Below are 21,428 nucleotides of genomic sequence, written 5' to 3'. Positions count from 1 at the left end.
TCTCAAATTTAGCTTGGCCTCTTTTTTCTTGAGTGACTTTCTCATCTGATACTGACCCGGCCTCCTGGAAACTATGCATGTGAAGCTAATCCATTGAAGTTTTGCTTCATAGTGTTTTACATGCAGTAGCCATGTGGGTCTTTTCATCTTTTAGCTTTCCATTCCACTCTTGCTCTAGGCTGTCTCTCTCAGGCCCTCAAGTTGCCTGCTGTGCCAGAGCTGGAGTCGCTTGCTTTGTAGTTTGGGTTCCCAACTTCTAAGGCCTTTAAACTTTCGTCTTTCAAATAGCCCCCCTCCTCTTTATACTCCAGTTAACGTAGCTGCACCACTCATTCAGCCAGCATTACCCACAGTTGCAGGTGCACAACTTTGAGCAATGTCATCACCAATAAAAAAACAGCAACAGTCTTGAGGGGACTTAGAAGAACAGGTGTTTATGTTTTCTTGTATGGGCTAATCTGGGCTACACTAAATCTTTACAGTGCTGTAAGAATGGGTGGTCATGTGTCCTATTTTTTTCAGAGGAGAGTTCTCCATTTGAAGGGCTGTCAGAGGACAACCCTCTAGTCTGAAGGTGTCCTCTATTGGAAGGGCTGTCTGGTTGAAGTTCAGCTTGAAGACGAAGAACCATACAAAGGGAGAGCAGAAGTAGACTACCGGTAGCATACAATAGAAATAAAGGCCGTCTTGATTCACTCTTCTGCAATATCTATTTGGAATGTAGGGGGGAGCGTTCAACTCATCTCCTCCCATTTTAAAAACCTTCATGCAAGGAGATTCTGCAACAGCCCAGGACACTGTCTCCAATTGCCTCATTGTTTGATTTCTGTTTACTTCCGGCTAGCCTAATAAAGGTATCCTTTAATATGCTCTATGATGCACTATTTAATCTGAATGCAATCAAATTGCAGCAAAATTTGTACGTCATTATCCCTTCTCCTTTTTCTTTATGGGTACCACAGTTAGTTCAGATGTAATATCCTGAGGGTTGGTTTTTTACAATCGGGAGAAGTTTTCTTTTTTCATTTTTGCATGCTGCTTTTATTATTCTCTTTGTTTGATTAAATAAGGATGGCAGCAGACATGGATGTGACTAACTAATCAACGCCAATAACCACTCAGTGTCATAATCACTGCTATAACACAAGTACACAATGAATTTCATATTTCAATGTATACACTTGTTGGATGTGAGCCAAATGCTTTTCAAAACAACAAAAGGTTGGGAATGATTCAGTGACCACTCCACATTGTTAGAATCCCACTGGCATCGGTGAGCCTCTAAAAATTGTTCTTGGAGTTCATATATTTTAACCATAGTTCAGGTTTCACTAAGAATTTAAAGTTCACAGTATGATTTTCTTCAGAAGGCATATAAAATCTGTGCATTCAGAGAATATTGAAGTATTTGAAAAAAATAATAATAAAATGTTTCTAGTAACTGAGTCCTGAACAATTCTGTGAGTATAAACCAGATATAAATCAAATATAAAGAGACTAGGGCTGATCTAGACACATCAAAGAAGCGTTTCAGCTAAACGCGCTGTAAATTTAAACAGGGAAAACAGGTAGAAGAAAATGGGACTCCACTGTGCCATCTGGTGGCACAATGTTATATCACACATACATTGCATATAAATAACTTTTTTCTTTACCAATCTAGCTGAGTCCTAGCATTGTATTAGGAGTGTTCTCTGAACAGGAGCTTTTTGGCTGTGAACAAGGACTAGTTCACATGATACCTCATGGGCATAAAAGAAGAAAAAAACAGTTCCCTCCCACAGAAAATCCAAACAACACTGAAAATGTTATTTTTACTTCGTTGTATAATTAACTAATATAGAAAATTACTTCTTGTGTGACTAGTAAGCCATGGCTTTTGGCACAAGAAAAAGCAACTTAAAGTCATTTCCTAGTCTTCCCCTGGGAAAAAGTAGAATGTTTTGCATTAAAGCTATAGGCAGCCTTCTTTAAAAACTTACACCGTTCTTTAAATATACTTCTCTGGAGGCCATTTGACTCTATAAGGAATGTTTAATCACACAACTTCAATGGTTATATGCATCTCTCTTTAAATCCCTCAGGCCTCATAGTAGTATTATGCCCTGATTTTAGGTTTATGTAATTTAGTGTTTAATGCACCTTAATACCAACCCAGTGTAGTAAAATGTTAAGTCGCATAGCATAACGTACTGCTTTCCGGATTCTGAAACCCTTTTCTAAAGGGAATTATAAATTTCATCCCTTTTCTATCTCTTTCTCTTTGGATGAAAGTCTCACTTCAGAAATTCTAACAGCTTTAGTTTATAACCTTAAACAAATTGTCACTGATGCAGACAATGGCTAAACCATTCACATTACGATTATGTTTATGCCGCCGTAAATGCTTACACCAAGCATTTACCTTTCTAGGGGCTGCTCATGTACATAATGCTACACACATATTTAAGTACCTTGCTGAATTTGATCTTTGGGGTTTTATACCTTGTAAGGGTCTCTTTTTGGGCACCATAGAAAAGCAGCCCAGAGCCTGAACTCTCTCTCTCTCACTTACTGCCCTGTCTATCTGTCTTCCTTCCTGCTTAGATTCTGCATCAATGTTGACCTGGCCTGATCCCCATAACTCTCCAGAGTTTCTTGAAGCAATTCCCATTGAAGAACATCCTTCAGCGTGGGCAAGAAAAGCCACAATACCTGAAGTTGATTGGCTATGGGCATCAAATGTAGCCTCTATTTATTGGCCTAGCCAATCAGGAAAGTTATTTGAATAGAGTAGTGTTCGTGGCTTACATTCACAGCCAATCAACTTCAAGCACTGTAGCAGCTGGCGACTCCCAAAGCCAGTTTCAAGCACTCCCATGAGTTTATTTTAGAACGCAGGGTATTGGAAACAGCAGCAGTGACCTTGGCCCCATAGGGAGTTAGCAGAATGAAGTCAGCAGCCAGAAGACAGTTCTAACAAGTTGGCTTGTACTCAGGGCCATCTTAAGCATGTCGGGCGCCCGGGCGCCATGGTGCGAAGATCGCTCCGACGCCCCCACCCCGCCCCATTTCTTACCGCGGCTGGCGGGCGGGCGCAGCGCCCCCCCTGGCGGCGCTGCACCACCCAGCCTTGCCTTAGAGCCAGCCCTGCTTGTACTGAAACCAATCATAGCTAGTATTAAACTACAACCCCTGGTTTGGAGAAAACCCTGTTCGGATGAAAGCCATACGTTTGCATTGCAAATGTTTTATGGCCCTGTGAACTACTATACTGAATGTCAAACCTTGCTGAAATCTCAGCGAATAATTCCTCTACCTGTTTCTCAACAGCATTTTAAATGTGATTGAGGTATTGTACAGCAATCTGCTGGTGATTAAACTCAGTTTGATACTTACTGATGAAATGGGAATATTATCCTAGAGTATTTTCCATTAGATAGAAAGCTTTCCACTGATTAGGCCATGCATCCAATTTATTGTAACTAACTCAAGACGCACACACTCACACTCTCACTCTCTCTCCTCTCTCTCTCTCTCCCCCCCTCTCCCCACTTGCTTTACAGCAATGGAATGAAGTTCACATTAATAAAGCATTTTCTAATTCAGCTGTCCCGAGGTATTATTGTTATGTTTATTAATTGCCTGCCCTTCATCCCAAGGTCCCAGGGTGGCTTACAGCATTAAACCACAATTATTAAAAACAATTAAAAACAATTTCTTATTAAAAAAACAGCTGGGACCAGTGTTGCAGGGCAATGCAGGTGTGGTAGATAATCAAGATAATAGCCTATCAACAAGAGCCACATTACTCCCATTCTTCTGCTTTTAATGAATGGCTTTTGCCCTGGATCAAGTAGGTTGTTCAGGATGATATGTACCTAGGCATCCCTTGTAGTAGGATGTTTGACATGATCCCCGTCCCCGTCCCGTTCCCTCAACACTTTCAGATACCTTGCTTTTAAGGCAAAGCACTGAATCGTTTTGCTTTTAAAAATTGAAGACCATATTTACTTCCATTTCACTGTACACATCCTTCCACAGAAACTGATTACTGAGACATCAATAAAATAATCACTCCCTAACATGTGAACCTGACAAACCATGGGCCTTACTGTATAAACATCTTTAAGCTTCCTCACATTCACGCTGTAATTCGATTATGTATATGGTGTATTTTCAACTTCATAAAATGCAATGTTGTTTGCACATCATTTCCCCCTGGTTTTTTATTTTTCCAATTATTTCAACTGCATGCAAATCTGTTAAGTATTGTTACTGCTCGGAAAGATTGCCTCAAATGTAAAGATGCTATCTTTCGAAGCATTAAACAATGATTAGGCAGGCGCTGGGCCAAAGGACTGTGCTGTTTAAGAGGAATGGAGCTATGCAGCAGCTGGTACTAAGCAATCTTGAGAGAACTGATAACACTTTGTAATTCCATCAAGATGGTCTCAGCTGACAATGGAAAATAACAATGATTCATTTAATCTTGTTTAGCATGCACCAGATCTCCAAAGATGAATATCCTTAAGTAATACTATAAGTAATTGGGATAATATTATGTATTGTAAACCAAGTTCTTCTGAATAAGGGAACACTCGACTTTAGCTTGGAATCTAGTCTGAGATCTAATACTCATAGCTGTCAAGTTTTCCCTTTTCTCGCGAGGAAGCATATTCAGCATGAGGGAATTTCCCTTAAAAAAGGGAGAATTTGACCGCTATGCTAATACTTAATGTCCATATAGTCTAGATGAAAATGAATGAGAGTTACAAAGTCAAAGCTATGACCATCTGACAAAAGTATCTCACCAAAGGCCTTTTGCATTGCTGAAGAAAACTTAAAACATTATAGGATAAGAGGTAAAAGTAAAGGGACCCCTGACCATTAGGTCCAGTCGTGACCGACTCTGGGGTTGCGGCGCTCATCTTGCGTTATTGGCCGAGGGAGCTGGTGTACAGCTTCCAGGTCATGTGGCCAGCATGACAAAGCCACTTCTGGCGAACCAGAGCAGCGCACGGAAATGCCGTTTACCTTATCTACTTGCACTTTAACGTGCTTTCGAACTGCTAGGTTGGCAGGAGCTGGGACCGAGCAACAGGAGCTCACCCCGTCACGGGGATTCAAACCACCAACCTTCTGATTGGCAAGCCCTAGACTCTGTCGTTTAACCCACAGCGCCACCCGCGCTGAATCATGTAATTATGGCTTTCAGCATCTTTGCCATCCTTACCGCTCATAAATTTTCAAAAGAATCGAAAGCCCATACAGGGTCCAAGACAGATGAGAGGGGGTTGCTCAGAATGGTTACAGGAAGGGGGAAAGCATGTGTGTGAGAGATGTTCCATTAAAGGGATGTTAGTAGCAATAGACAAACTCTCCTTGACTGAGTTTGGAATCTGCTTGATATTTAAAAGCATTTGTATATGAAAGGAGTCATGAGTTGATGTTTTAAACCTGGATGGGAAGCAGCATATTTGCAATAAACAATTGAAAGAATTAGGCCAAATGGCACAGCTGAGCTGAAAAAGTCAAAATTTCCAATTTCAGTATTATAAAAATGCAGTTCCATTTCTCGGTGAACTGGCCCTAAATAAATTCATCTTTTTTTCATTCTTTTTTTGTCCTAGACCTGGAAATTAATCATAACTCAGACAGAGCTGTGGAAAACTATCCAAAACCCTTTTTTAAAGGTTTTAAAGAACAATGCCATCCCTTGAGCTATTGCTACAGGGAAAAGCTCAGAAAAGCTTCTGAATCTTGGAGCAAAGGAAATAGCGAAAGCTATTTCTCGGAACTTGGTCAGAGAAGCTCTCTTCTCAAGTAAGCTAAGTTTAGGCACAATCCCTTTCTATATAATCTGTAAGATATCTCTCTAGCCCATGTAGCTGGTAAGAGCCTCAGCTCTGCTCCAGCTTTAAAGTTAGGTACATGGCCCGGGTGCCAACTTGAATAAAATGTTGTGGAGACCCAGGTATGCCACACCCCACATAACTGATCACATGATACAGTGCACACACACCATTTAATGGGAATGCCCATCAACTTTGTGGGGGCCCAGCATCCTCAAATATTTTATTTGACTCCTATGGTACATGGGGTTGAGGAATGTTTCCAGAGAGCCTCTATATTCAGGTGTTACAATAAATCATGGTTTATAATGATGGGAATAAGGCTGGTCTTCTACGGCACTTACATACCCCCTTCCCTCCAAACATCATCCGATGTGGCTGCAATCTGTGGTTTATGAGGGTGGTTTATTTCAACAAACTATACTTAAGATTCTCCTTCATGGATCACTGCCTTGTCGTGGCGAAGGGGTTTAAATAACTTAGAGAAGTTATGAGCTATGCCATGCAGGGCCACCCAAGATGGGCAGGTCATAGTGGAGAGTTTTGACTAGATGTGATCCACCTGGAGAAGGAACTGGCAAGCCACTCCAGTATCCCTGCCAAGAAAACTCCATGGACAAAGACAACAGGCATATAAGATAAGATAAGATATCTTTATTGTCATTGTCCCCTTGCGGGAACAACGAAATTACTCGGTTGCTACATCCACTCAGATAAAGCATTCCGCATAATCCAAAATTACAAAAAGCTAATTAAAAACAGTAAATATACTACAGAATAACAAGTAAAATAAGATGACTTCAAAGTCCGGGCTTTCCATTTAAGGCCAAAATTGCTCTAGAGAAGAAACTGTTCCTGAGACGGCTCGTTCTTGCCTGCATTGTTCTATATCTCCGTCCCGATGGCAGGAGCTGAAAGAAATGGTGACCAGGGTGCGTTGAATCTCTTGATATGTCCAGTGCTTTTCTATGGCACCTGGTGGTGTAAATTTGTTCTAAGGTGGTGAGTGAGCAGCCAATAATGCTCTCTGCTGTTTTAATAATTCTACACAGCCCTGCTCTGTCCTGGGAAGTACAGCTTCCGTACCACACACATAAACCGTACGTGAGCACGCTCTGTATGGCACAGTGATAGAAGGCAAGCAGCAGCTTTTGTGGAAGATGGTTTTTCCTTAAAATTCTCAAAAAATACAGTCTCTGCTGTGCCTTCTTCACAAGCCCCCTTGTATTAACACTCCAGGACAGATCCTCCTGTAACTCAATGCCTAGAAATCTAAACGTTGTTACCCTCTCCACACAAATTCCGTCAATCAAGAGTGGCTGGACCTCGTTCTTCTGTCTCCTAAAGTCCACCACAAGCTCCTTAGTTTTATTTGTGTTTATGAGCAAGTTGTTGACTCTGCACCACTCTGTCAGCCGCTCCACCTCATCTCTATACTCAGTTTCACCCTCCTTATCAGAGATGAGCCCGATCACGGTTGTGTCATCTGCAAATTTGACAACCCTATTTCTAGGGTGGGCAGCGACACAATCATATGTATAAAGAGTATAAAGGAGCGGACTAAGCACGCATCCTTGTGGTGTTCCTGTGTTAGTCCTAAGCATGTTTGACATATAAGGGCCCAACCGGACCCTCTGGGAGCGATCTGAGAGAAAGTCCAGTATCCACCCACAGAGTGATAGCGGGAGCCCCAGATTTCCCAATTTAGTTATCAGACGTCGCGGTAGAATGGTATTGAATGCCGAGCTGAAATCTACAAAAAGCAGTCTGGCGTAGCTCCCCCGCTGCTCCAAATGTGCAAGAACAGCTTGGAGGGCAATCGCCACGGCATCCTCTGTTGATCTTTTCGTTTTGTAGGCAAATTGGAATGTGTCCAATCCCTCTGGTAGGCAGGCAATGACATAATTTCGTACCAGCTTTTCAAAGCACTTCATAATTATGGGTGTAAGTGCTACTGGACGAAAGTCATTCAGATTCTCCGGATTGGATTTTTTTGGTACTGGAACAATAATAGAGGACTTCAGGCAAGATGGGACAGTAGCCTGGGCTAGTGATCGATTTGAAATCCCAGTGAAGACTCCTGCTAGTTGGTCTGCGCAGTCTCTTAAGACTCTTCCAGCTACTCCATCTGGCCCTGTAGCCTTCCTTGAGTTGATTCCCTTCAGCACCTTCCTCATCTCTCCTTCCTCCACCTTGAATACCACATTCCTTTGCACCGATGGTGGCGACGGTGGTGATGGTGGCCTAGCCTCCGCAGGTGTTGCTGCAAATGTTGCTTCAAAGCGGGCAAAAAAGACATTCAACTCCTCTGCGAGGGATGCCCCTCCCTCGTCCACCAAGGAATCTTTGGATTTTTGCCCCGTCAGTTCCTGTACACCTTGCCACACCTGCCTGGTGTTATTACTCTGTAGGTGATCCCCCAGCCGCTGTCTGTACGCCTCTTTGGCCACCCGGATACCTCTCATATAAAAGTTATGACGCTGGAAGTTGAGCCCCTCAGGTTGGAAGGCATCCAACATGCTACTGAGGAAGAGCGGAGGACAAGTACAAGTAGATTCAGAGCGGATTAAGCGGCTGGGCCAAAGCTGAAAGGCCGCTCAGTTGCGGATATGCCTGGAAGCGAAAGGAAAGTCCAATGCTGTAAAGAAAAATATTGCATAGGAACCTGGAATGTAAGAACTATGAAGGAAGGTAAGCTGGATGTGGTCAAAAATGAGATGGCAATAATAAATATTGACATCCTGGGCATCAGTGAACTAAAATGGACGGGAATGGGCGAATTCAGTTCGGATGACCATCATATCTACTACTGTGGGAAAGAATCCCATAGAAGAAATGGAGTGGCCCTCATAGTCAACAAAAGAGTGGCAAAAGCTGTACTGGGATGCAATCTCAAAAATGACAGAATGATCTCGATACAAATCTAAGGCAGACCTTTTAACATCACAGTAATCCAGGTTTATGCACCAACTACAGGTACTGAAGAAAGTGAAATTGACCAATTCTATGAAGACTTCTAGAAATGACACCAAAGAAGGATGTTCTTCTCATTAAAGGGGATTGTAGGGAGTCAAGAGATAAAAGGAACAAATGGCAAGTTTGGCTTTGGAGTTCAAAACGAAGCAGGGCAAAGGCTAATAGAGTTCTGTCAAGAAAACAAGCTGGTCATCACAAACACTCTTTTCCAACAACACAAGAGATGACTCTACACATGGACATCACCAGATGGGCAGCATCAAAATCAGATTGATTATATTCTGTGCAGCCAAAGATGGAGAAGCTCTATACAGCCGCCGAGACCACATAACACCGGTCCTGAAAGACCTGCATCGGCTCCCAGTACGTTTCCGAGCACAATTCAAAGTGTTGGTGCTGACCTTTAAAGCCCTAAACGGCCTCGGTCCAGAATATCTGAAGGAGCATCTCCACCTCCATCGTTCTGCCCGGACACTGAGGTCCAGTGCCGAGGGCCTTCTGGCGGTTCCCTCGCTGCGAGAAGCCAAGTTACAGGGAACCAGGCAGAGGGCCTTCTCGGTAGTGGCACCCGCCCTGTGGAACACCCTCCCACCAGATGCCAAAAATAAAAATAACTACCAGACTTTTAGAGGACATCTGAAGGCAGCCCTGTTTAGGGAAGCTTTTAATCTTTAAGAAATTAGTGTATTTTAATATTTCTGTTGGAAGCCGCCCAGAGTGGCTGGGGAAACCCAGCCAGATGGGCGGGGTATAAATTATTATTATTATTATTATTATTATTATTATTATTATTATTATTATTACAGTCAGCAAAAGCAAGAACTGGAGCTGACTGTGGCTCAGATCATCAGATTCTCATAGCAAAATTAAAGCTTAAACTGAAGAAAGTAGGAAAAACCACTGGGCTAGTAAGATACAATCTAAATCAAATCCCTTATACTTGAGAGTCCCATGGACTGCAAGAAGATCAAACCTATCCATTCTGAAGGAAATCAGCCCTGAGTGCTCACTGGAAGGACAGATCCTGAAGCTGAGGCTCCAATACTTTGGCCACCTCATGAGAAGAGAAGATTCCCTGGAAAAGACCCTGACGCTGGGAAAGATTGAGGGCACTAGGAGAAGGGGATGAAAGAGGACGAGATGGTTGGACAGTGTTCTCAAAACTACCAACATGGGTTTGACCAAACTGCGGGAGGCAGTGCAAGACAGGAGTGCCTGGCGTGCTATGGTCCATGGGATCACGAAGAGTCGGATACGACTAAACAACAACAACATAGTTAAGCTTACCCCACTGTTTAAGATTTGAACATAATGCTCAACTGTCGTTAATCAACATCAGAAGTAAAAACTTCTGCTCTTTTATTTATAGCAATGGTGGAGGGAAATGAGAAAAGGGAACATGTCTTTTGGGGGGAGGCTAGGCTCATTCCTGCCCTGATACACCATAGTATATTGTGTGATCTAACCTCAGCAGTAAACCAAGTGATTCTGCCTAAATGTTGGTTCATTGAGTTGTGACTTCTCTGAGTTTAGCTCCCTTGCTCCCAAGGCTCAGGAGCTGGACTGACAACAGTTCTGTTAGGTTGAGAATGAATATACCCATACCTCACTTTAGATGTGGGCTGTGTGGAGTATGATAAAATGAAAGCTAAAAACAGTAGTTACATTGTATGTGTTTAAAACTTGAGAATTGTACTTAGTTAATCAGTTTTAGCCAGCCCTCTCAATGTGATTTATCTCCAAGTGATATGTTTTCAGCTGGGTTATCAGTTATGATTAATGTGGTAATAAGAATACGCCTGATTGGCTAGGGTATTACTGACAGTGGCATATTATCAGCATCCCAGCATAAACTTTCATTTCTGACACACAATGTACAAAAACTGGGGGATTAAAGGGTAAAAATGTATACAAACCTTTTCGAACATAGATGAAACATTTTTAATTTTCAGATTTTGCTTACCCAATTTCATAAGGAAAAGCTGACAGGTGAAATGCTTACATAATGCACTCTAAGTTGCTTCAATAATGAGAAGATCCAAGCTTTTGTAAGTGTTAAAAATATACTGTTCAAATGACATAGATGCAGTGACATCTTCACAGTTTTTTCCACTTCAAACATTTGTGTTTTTTTAAAAAAATGGAATGAAGGCTTTGCAGGAGATTAATTGAGGGCTTCTAAAATATAATTGGAAACTTAGAAAAACTGTACTGGGGTTTAGCAAAAATCACAGTTAATTTGCTTGACATATGCTGAAGTGCATGAATAAGCTACTGCTGGTTATATTTCTCAAGATAAATGTAAAGAAATTTGATATGTAGACGCATATACTGTTCATTTTATACTGAGTCTTAAGACATCATTAAAGTGTAAGTTCTGTCCTCAACTAACATTTAACAAATGCAACTTCCAAAAAGTTTACAGAAGATTGAATTCTGGTGCAACTGATATCTAATGCTATTGTTAGGAGAATGGCTAGCAATGCAAACACAGGAAATAATTTATTCTGTTGCCGCTGTTATTTTTAATTTCCCAAACATTAAATAATGCCAATTGCCAAACATCATCACTGTAATTATGGGATCACTAACTATTACCAACAACAAAGGTAAAGGTAAAGGACCCCTGGACAGTTATGTCCAGTCGAAATAGTCTATGGGGTGTGGTGCTCATCTCCGCTTTCAGGCCGAGGGAGCCGGCGTTTGTCCACAGACAGCTTTCCGAGTCATGTGGCCTGCTGGACTAAACCGCTTCTGGCGCAACGGGACACCCTGATTGCAGGCAGAGCACATGGAAATGCCGTTTACCTTCCTGCTGCAGTGGGACCTATTTATTTACTCGCGCTGCCAACCTAGCAATTCATTGGGAGCAGGGCAGAGGGAAAGGGTTAAACTCACACCTGAGTGGGGGAGGGGGAAGGTTCGCTCAACTTTAAGCTCATTTAGTGTCACATGTAGTCTGGTCCAAACAAGACTGAAACAAATGAACATGGACTAAATAAAGGATTAGGATAACCCATGGATTTGGATAAAGGAGGATCAGCATTTGTACTTAGTTCAAGATTAAGGCAATAAAATACCCTGTGGCACTGAATTGCCGTTTAAAGTTAAGGAGACCCTCTTTAGTCCTAAAAACGTGCAAGCCATGACAACATCTTCAATGCATTGCCAAATATTATCTGCTGGATTAACTTTCCATTTGCCTAATTTTCAAAACTTAATTATAAAACAAATACAGCAGCCTTAGAGAGTAGAGAAATTGTTTTGAAATTGGTGCCTTTAATACATTATAACCCTTATCCTTTTTAAGGCTCACCTAAGACAGGCAGGAGGGACACGGGTGGCGCTGTGGGTTAAACCACTGAGCCTAGGGCTTGCTGATCAGAACGTCGGCAGTTCAAATCGCCGAGACAGGGTGAGCTCCTGTTGCTTGGTCCCAGCTCCTGCCAACCTAGCAGTTCAAAAGCACGTCAAGTGCAAGTAGATAAATAGGTACCGCTCCGGCGGGAAGGTAAACAGCGTTTCCGTGTGCTGCTCTGGTTCGCCAGAAGCGGCTTTGTCATGCTACCCACATGACCTGGACGTTGTACACTGGCTCCCTCGGCCAATAACGCGAGATGAGCGCTGCAACCCCAGAGTTGGTCACGACTGGACCTAATGGTCAGGGGTCCCTTTAAGACAGGCAGGGGCTCTCTGAAAGGAAAAGGGTAACAGAGGACAATAGATTGGAAATGGACCACTGATAGAGTGGAACGCTAAAGAAGAATGGTTACCAAGGAGTGCACTTTGCTTGGCAATATATATATATAGTGTATATATAGTACACACACACACACACACACACACACACACACACACACACACATATATATATATATATATATATATATATATATATATATATATATATATGTGGAGGCAGTGAGAGATTTTACTTTCTTGGGCTCCTTGATCACTGCAGATGGTGACAGCAGTCACAAAATTAAAAGCCGCCTGCTTCTTGGGAGAAAAGCAATGACAAAACTAGACAGCATCTTAAAAAGCAGAGACATCACCTTGCCTACAAAGGTCCGTATAGTTAAAGCTATGGTTTTCCCAGTAGTGATGTATGGAAGTGAGAGCTGGACCATAAAGAAGGCTGATCGCCGAAGAATTGATGCTTTTGAATTATGGTGCTGGAGGAGACTCTTGAGAGTCCCATGGACTGCAAGAAGATCAAACCTATCCATTCTTAAGGAAATCAGCCCTGAGTGCTCACTGGAAGGACAGATCGTGAAGCTGAGGCTCCAATAATTTGGCCACCTCATGAGAAGAGAAGACTCCCTGGAAAAGACCCTGATGCTGGGAAAGATTGAGGGCACTAGGAGAAGGGGACGACAGAGGATGAGATGGTTGGACAGTGTTCTCGAAGCTACCAACATGAGTTTGACCAAACTGTGGTCCATGGGGTCACGAAGAGTCGGACACGACTAGACGACTAAACAACAGCAATATATAAGTAAAAAACATATTCATAGTTATGGTATAACTTAAGAGTATTCATCTCTGGAAATCTGGTACATGCTAAACAAGATTAAATCATTGTTATTTTCCATTGTCAGCCGAGACCATCTTGATGGAATTACGAAGTGTTATCAGTTCATGATTGCAATTGCAAATATGTACCATTTGAGCAGTTATCAATGACCCCCAAAATCTGCCTACATGTTAAGGTACTTGCCATGCAGAAGCTTTATACTAGACTAGACACATCATTGAAGCAAATAAAGCACTCTGTAACCTTCCTTAATTCATTACCAGCTTTCTTCTTTTGGTATATCTGATAATTTGTCAATGCTCCCAATTCTCTGTCCTGTGTTGTTGGATAAATGGATGAAAGCAAATAACCTTCCCATCCTACCCTCTGATGGTGTTTTAAGGAACGTTTGGCAAAGGCTTGGTGAAATATAGCACTTTCCAGTGGTTGTGGATTTAGACTCAGCTTTTATATTTGCTAGTGTCTTGAGTTTTAATATTTTCTTGGCATACAGAAAATAGCAGCAAGCAGAAAAGCATGGCAAAGGACGCTTATTTCATTTTAATTCCACTACATCTCCTTTTCTTTTTTTAAAACCCAAATCCGATGCACCTCACTGATTCTAGAGTGGGTCGCTGCAAAAGCAGTAGCAGGGGTCATGCAACAGTTATATAGAAGGGCAGGCTAGAAAGTAAGCTGTCTGCAGTGAGCTCCTTAGAGCAGAAAAAAATCCGATCCAATATGAACATTGTGGGTTCCAGTTGATCTATCAAAATAAGTATGGTTCATTGTGAGGCTGGCTTGAAATTTAATACGTGATGTGAGGGACCCCAGGCTGAAAGATGCAAAGGTGTGGTTGACAACATTGGTGCATCTGACTGATACATGTTGGTAGCCAAGGCAACAGGACCAAAAGGATACACATAGCTTTTCAGTAACCAGCACATACATGCACACACCCAATCCCAAATAACCCTTGCCTGAAACTATGCTCCTACCAGCATCAAAAATTTCTTTACCCATGGTGGCTACAATGAGAAGGCAGCTGTTCTTAAAAGCCCATGGTTGTTAAGCCAAAGAGTAGCCAAGTGCATGTCATGGAGCAGTTCACTAAAAGTCCTCAAAATTATTCTCATACTGTCACATCCATTACTGCACAGCCCTTATTACATAAAAGCCCCTTGCCCAGAGGCTGTAGCCCTCTTCAGATACTCAAAAAACCTGTTAGAGCTCCAACTGGGCAGGGAGAGCAGATGCCAGCCTTGGTTCCAATGGACAGTGGACCTGTTCCTCCTCTTTCAACTTACATGGGTTGAGGGTGAAGGTTTGCAGGGAGATTCTAATCGTGTTCAGCTGAATGTGTTTTATAATCCTTCCTTCCAATCAGAACTTCTGGTTTGCACAGGGCTCTCAAATAAGTGGGTGATTCTAATAGAGTTCAACTAAATGCAATTAGCATCTCCCTGTAGATCTTCATGTTCAACCTGTCAAGTTTAGGAAAGGAGAGGCAAGGTCAATGGCCAATGGGATGCTAGGGTTGGGGCTGGTGTCCATGCATCTAAGCCAGTTGGAAGCCTCTCACATTTATTTGAATGCATGAGGAGGGCTAGATTCATTTCTGTATTTTGCATAGCCCCTAATACAATGCTGGTGTTCCATAATTAAATACAAAATTCAAAATTCCTAAACCCATGTCCTCCTGCACTGGTGGTTAAGCCAAGCGGGTAACTAGTAACATCAGCTCAACCAACTAGCAGTAAGTCAAAGAAATTCAGGGCTTTTTATTAAAACAAGGGCCATTACATATTATTAAAACAAGAGTTATTACATACTTATATACCAGTTCTAGTGGTGCAAATGGCTTTACAATCCAATTAGAATTGATTCTTAGCTGTGTTAAGATGATTTCACCAAAGGAAACATATGCAATCTGCATGTACAAATTGCAGCAATGCCGGAACTAAGCTATTTCCTTACTTATAGCAGTTATATACAACCCTTCATAGAAAACAGATTCCAGGGCACTGTGCAATGATATAGATAATAAATAAATTAAAACATAATGCAAAACAATTAAACACTAGCATTAGCAAACATAATAAAAGACAGCAGCTAAAACCACCATGCAGGCTGAGGGATTATACAAATTAAAATTCCTGGATAAATAACAAAGTCTTAACCATTTTGGCTGTGAGTCCTGGAAGACATTACAGGCTTTTTTCCACCTGGCCTGGGAGGGCAGAGCCCTGACTGACTCTAGCTACAAAAGCTGAGGCTACTGAAAAGGCCAGAGACCATCTTGGTTGTCTCTTAGTGCAGACCCAGGTTATTGAGCCTGAGCTTCCCCAACCACCAACCTCCATGAACCACCATTGGCAAGACTGACAGCAATAGCAGCAGCAGATGTGTTCTATGTTTATGATAATATTTTATTCTCTTGTTAATTGTGCTGTTTTAAATGTGCATTTTATACCTGACTTCCTTTAGTAAGGTTTTCCATTGAAATAGTTTTTTTATTTCTATTTATGCATTTTCAAAATTTTAATACATCCAAATGTTTAAAAAAAATTTAAAAAAACTTTGCTAAGTTAAACGTGCATTCTGTAGCTGACCTCCTTCGTAAAATATTACGAATATTTTAGTTTCTTGTTAATTATGTTGCTTTGAATTTATACTTTGTATTTGATTTTCTCCAGGAACATTTTATTCTGGATTGTTTTACTTGATATTCTAATGTGTTGTAAACCACTTTGATATTTGTTTCTTAAAAACAGTATGATATGAAATTAATAGAAATGAATGAATATAAGGAAGTCCCAGAAGTCTCCCTAAAACTTTGCCAGCTTTGCCTTCTAGCCACAAAGCAACATAGAAAAGTCTTTAAATATTTCAAAAAGATGCCCATCCTCAGGTTTTGATGGTTCTCCATTCTTGCCATTGGGAGTTTTTCGTGCAAAACAGAATGGCCACATTATAATCAAGCATAAAGATTGCAACTGAATACAGGGTAAGACCTCATCCCTTTGGTGCATGCTACTCACCATTATTACTGTTGTCATCAACTAAAATAATCTCTTTCAGCAAATGAGCAGGAGTCCTGTCAATAGCAGAATGAATGGAACGCAGAATCACTGAGAGAGCTTCATTCACAAATATGAAAACAATGCTGACCTCAGGAAGACTGTCTGGAAATGTGAGATTCTTGCACCTTTGAAACAAAGAAAAAGAATGCACTGTCAATTTCTCAAATGAAATGTAGAACCCATAAGTTCATCCCTTCTGCTTGATACAGTCCTTGGTCATGGCCTTTATTTTTTCATTATTTGCATTAGCTAGGAATTACATGGAATTTCTGAAGTCTTGTTGCAAATTTGCTACTTAGAAAAATTCAGTTCAACATATGGAGAGACAGCTATCCACCGAATTCCTTGAGTGAGCATATTCTTTGACATTTGATAGAGGGACACAGGAATGGTCATCTTAGACAGACACATATAATATAGACAAAGATATAGTTGTCTTTAAAAAAAATCTATGTGATTGCTAATTACATGAATTCCAACTAATTTGGCCCTCAATTATATGTTACATTGACATATGCATATTTACTTGAGAGGCTGGGAATAAGTCCCATGGAAAGCAGACATTCCTTTGGCCAACATATCCATTACAGTCTGGAACCAGAAGTAAAGTACTGATAGCCATCAAAACACAGAGAGCCCAGCAATCGATTGCAGCGCTATGTTTCAAATCTTTATGATAGAATGTCTCCATTATATTGGTGGCAAAGTACAGTGAGTTAACAAGCTTGTGAAATTACCTGAGTACGAGGGATTAGGTGTTACTGGATATATGATTTCTTCATATCTACAGGTTTTTTTAGTTGAGCACTGAAGGAACTATCAGCATTACATTACAATAACTTGGGATAAATTACTGTGATTTAAATACTTCCTTCTATAACAGTTCAACATGCTGCAAAAACTGTCAATGCTATTCAATGAAGCCAATAGGAAAGCAACTACTGCTGTGTAAATACTCCCTTTATTAATGTTTAATTCTCTGCAAGGAGCTTAATGTTGCATGAATATCATATTATCGATTTGTTTAATTTTAATATTTGTATACTCGTGAATAACATTCCATGAATCAGATAAGATAACCAGATCACATATAGCTTAATAACTACGGTAATAGGAATGGGGAAGGAATTAAATCAGGTTGCATTTAAAGGTGAATTTAACTAATTGACACTTTCCAAAACAACATGAGAACCACAACATTGTCATCCTTGGAAATTTGCACTTGTTTGAATTTTGCAATGCAACTTCTCCAATCAAGCAACACTTACAAATGCATGTATTAGGAGAAAGCATGCATTAAAATGAATACCGTATATTCATTAAAATAACATACCAACAAATGCATTCTATTGGGAGAAATCGTTTGCAAAAATGTGTACATTAGTTAAAACTGCACACAAGTGTGTTTATTGGGATAAATCTGCATTAAAATGCTGATGAATTTTGAAGGTCGGCTTTAAAAAAAATGCAAATTTCTGCAGAAACATTGGGGGGGGGGAGAATCTGAGAGAATCAAAATTAACTGACCTTTTAATCCCTAGTAGCTAAGGAATAGGAATTTAATTTGACTCAATGTGTCAATAAAGTCATATAAAAAGCAATATTTGTAAGTATAATGTTCCGATTATTAAAAAGACCAAATTATTCTAAAAGGAGAAAAAATAGAAAGCACCAAACAAGTGCAGGCTGGTTCCTAAGTTAAAAGGTCTGAGTAATAATGAGTTCTTGGCCATTTAAAACTTCTGCAGTATAGATTTAATTACAGCTTGGTGAATTCTTATTGTCTTTAATAAAGTAGAACCCAGAAGAAGAAACATTAAACCATCAAAATTAATTTTTGTCGCTTAAATGTTAACATTCTTCCTTGAAGGTTGAGGACAAGAATGTTCTCACTGTGAAGAAATTATATGATCAAAGAAACTGGGAGTTTACAGCCTCAATAAACTCAGTTTTATTGATCTATATGAAGGAGGGAAGAACTTATTGAAGGTTCATGTGGGGAAAATATTGACCTTTTATGAGTGTGTAGGCAGGCACCCTCCGTAATTCTAAAGTAGGTAAGTTTATGTTTGGGTGTGGATATACATACAAGTCTTTGGGACCAAACACTCACCTCTCACCCGTTTCATCTCCACATCTCTTCCCCCCCCCTCCCCGGCAGCTTTTTTATCTTGGTTTGTTTACTGACAATAAATCACAGTGGCCTGATTTCAACAATCAAATCTCCTCTTAATAAGCCAAGATATGAGCGTTTTGTGCACACATACAGAATCTTTATTCCTCCCTTTGCATGAGATGTGATTAAACCAGAAGTCTCTACCTGATCGTTGTTTCCTGTTTTCGCTAAACTAAGAAACTCTGGTTACCAGCTTAGCAGCAAGCCAGGATATTAAATCATGCTTTCAAATACTGAAACTATTATTAATTCGAAGCTTCCTGGCTTTATTGTTCACATCATGAAGGGAGGAGCCAGGGAATTCATGTATGAGCAAAACTCAGTTGCTTAAGTCAAGATTGAGGCAAACATACCGTACTTGGTACACTCTGACCATTAAAACATTGCTGATGAAGAATTGTCGAAACAGGGCCTTGTCATGGGATTTTTTCACTGGAATTTATGTTTATTTGCCTCACTATCATACTGGGATTGAATTCATCATTACATAAATAAAACCTTTTGAAGACTTACTTGAAATTCATCTTCCTCCTGGCCCGAGTTCTTGCAATTTACTGTTTATTTCTGGACTTCACTAAGAACTCCAATTTCTACAGTATGTCAAGATATGGTCATCTAAATTCTGCATCTGTGTGTGTGTGTTAGTTCTAAGATGAAGATACAATGCTACAGAAGGGTAAATCATTCATTATTCTTAAAATGCACTTTGGGCTTTCTAAACAGCTAGATTTTCAACAGGTTTTCTAAAAAAAACATGTGCATGCGGGCAAGATTGTAGCTAATATGTGTGATATACAGTCCAAAAAGAAAGAAACCTAACAAACAAATAACCATACATCTTTTTCTTTCCAAACATCCCACTCCGTGCTCTAAGTGCAGCCATTTTCTTAAAAAGCAAGACTCATAATGCCCATAGCTGCTACCTTAAGCAAATGACATAGACTAGATTAGATGTAACCGCAAACTATAGTTTGTTGCTGTATCTGAGCTCAACAAACAGCAATTCGTCCAAACCACTTTGTGAACAAGCCACTTCAACAAAGCAGAATCTGATAGGTCACAGCAAAAAAACAACAACCTCTATTTGTTCCTATGAACAAACGGAAGATTGATAACTCCTCCCCTCACATGCAAAGGGAATAAGGGAACATACAGAGTAACAACAAAGCGACCCCTTGTGTGCAGTCACCATTTATGTCACAAATCCCCATCTGTTGTTGTTTAGTCGTTTAGTCGTGTCCGACTCTTCATGACCCCATGGACCATAGCACGCCAGGCACTCCTGTCTTCCACTGCCTCCCGCAGTTTGGTCAAACTCATGTTCGTAGCTTCGAGAACACTGTCCAACCATCTCGTCCTCTGTCGTCCCCTTCTCTTAGTGCCCTCAATCTTTCCCAACATCAGGGTCTTTTCCAAGGATTCTTCTCTTCTTATGAGGTGGCCAAAGTATTGGAGCCTCAGCTTCAGGATCTGTCCTTCCAGTGAGCACTCAGGGCTGATTTCCTTCAGAATAGATAGGTTTGATCTTCTTGCAGTCCATGGGATTCTCAAGAGTCTCCTCCAGCACCGTAATTCAAAAGCATCAATTCTTCGGCGATCAGCCTTCTTTATGGTCCAGCTCTCCATCTAGTTGGAAATATATTAACAGAAGCCTACTTCTGTACATACAGGACCCTTCCATATGTTTGGGGAAGTTGTATGAACTAAACTCCATGGGGGGGGGGAGAAATACTGTGTGTAAGAATAGGTATACTTGTGTACTGAAGACAGTTTAATCCTCCACTAAACTGGATTACGTCCATTTTATAATGCATTTTTAGAAAGATATAAGAAGCTCAAAATTTCAGAAAAGATGGACAAAGGTAATATCTGATATATGCTGTAAGGAACTGGGAGCATGTAGCTTTGACAGAATATTATGAGCAAACATGACAGCAGCTTAAAATATTTGAAAGGACGCTGTAAAGTAGGGGGAGAATGATGTAGCAGGGTCATTGTAAGATGGAGAGAAAGAAATAAGTCGTGGAGAAGCAAGTTAAGGTTGAAAATACAAAAATTGCTTCTTTCCAAATAAAATGGGTGGTAATAAAATACGATACCCAGCGTAGTTGTACAATTTCCTTCCCCTGTGTTTTTACAAAGGAAATTGGGCAGGCTTCGATATGGAATTGTTTAAGTGAAGACAATTTGTCTATAGACGAAGGTAGAATGAGACACTCTTCTATGCTTTCCCCCTAATTTTATGGTTCTCTGATTTCTGAAACCTTGTTATTAGAAAGACTACAGGCCAGCTTACATAAAACATTTTTCGTCCATCCTAATAAACTCATTTTCTATCTACAATCTACTACTGAAGTTACAGGAGCACTCTTTGACTTGAGGGGGAAGAGGAGGAACACAAATCCCTTGCCATGCAGGAATCTTTTGCACAACGTGGGGCTCAAACCCATGACACTGAGATTATACCCACCCATATACCTTTGTATCCTAGGCTGCATTTGTGATTTTTAAGATAATATTTTAGTTTCCTGTTAATTATGTTGCTTTGAATGTATACTTTACATGTGACTTTATTCAGTAATATTTTAATCTGGTTTGTTTTATTTGATATTGTAATGCTTTGTAAACCACTTTGATATTTTTTCTTAAAAATATAAAGCGGTATGGAAATGAAATTATTATTATTATTAATTGCAGAGCATAAATGATATCCTGTTTCTTACCGGTATATAAAGATCTTTTGTTTAAAACAAAACAAAGTTCTTGAAGGCTTGGAATACACACACACACACACACACACACACACCCATCCATTTTTCTAATAGACACCCCCCCCCCCATTT

General features: G+C 40.5%; 1 protein-coding gene across 1 annotated transcript in view; it reads right to left on the bottom strand.

The window, feature by feature from the left end:
• Positions 1-21,428, bottom strand: part of GALNT18 (polypeptide N-acetylgalactosaminyltransferase 18) — a 269,161-nt gene that overhangs the window by 107,796 nt on the left and 139,937 nt on the right. The window contains exon 3 of the mRNA XM_035119072.2: positions 16,368-16,534. Coding sequence (XP_034974963.2) covers positions 16,368-16,534 — 167 coding nt within the window. The remainder of the gene's footprint in view (positions 1-16,367; positions 16,535-21,428) is intronic.

The sequence above is a fragment of the Zootoca vivipara genome, chromosome 1 (genome assembly GCF_963506605.1).
Source record: "Zootoca vivipara chromosome 1, rZooViv1.1, whole genome shotgun sequence".
NCBI classification, from domain to species: domain Eukaryota; kingdom Metazoa; phylum Chordata; class Lepidosauria; order Squamata; family Lacertidae; genus Zootoca; species Zootoca vivipara.
This window is presented reverse-complemented; position numbering and strand designations above follow the sequence as displayed.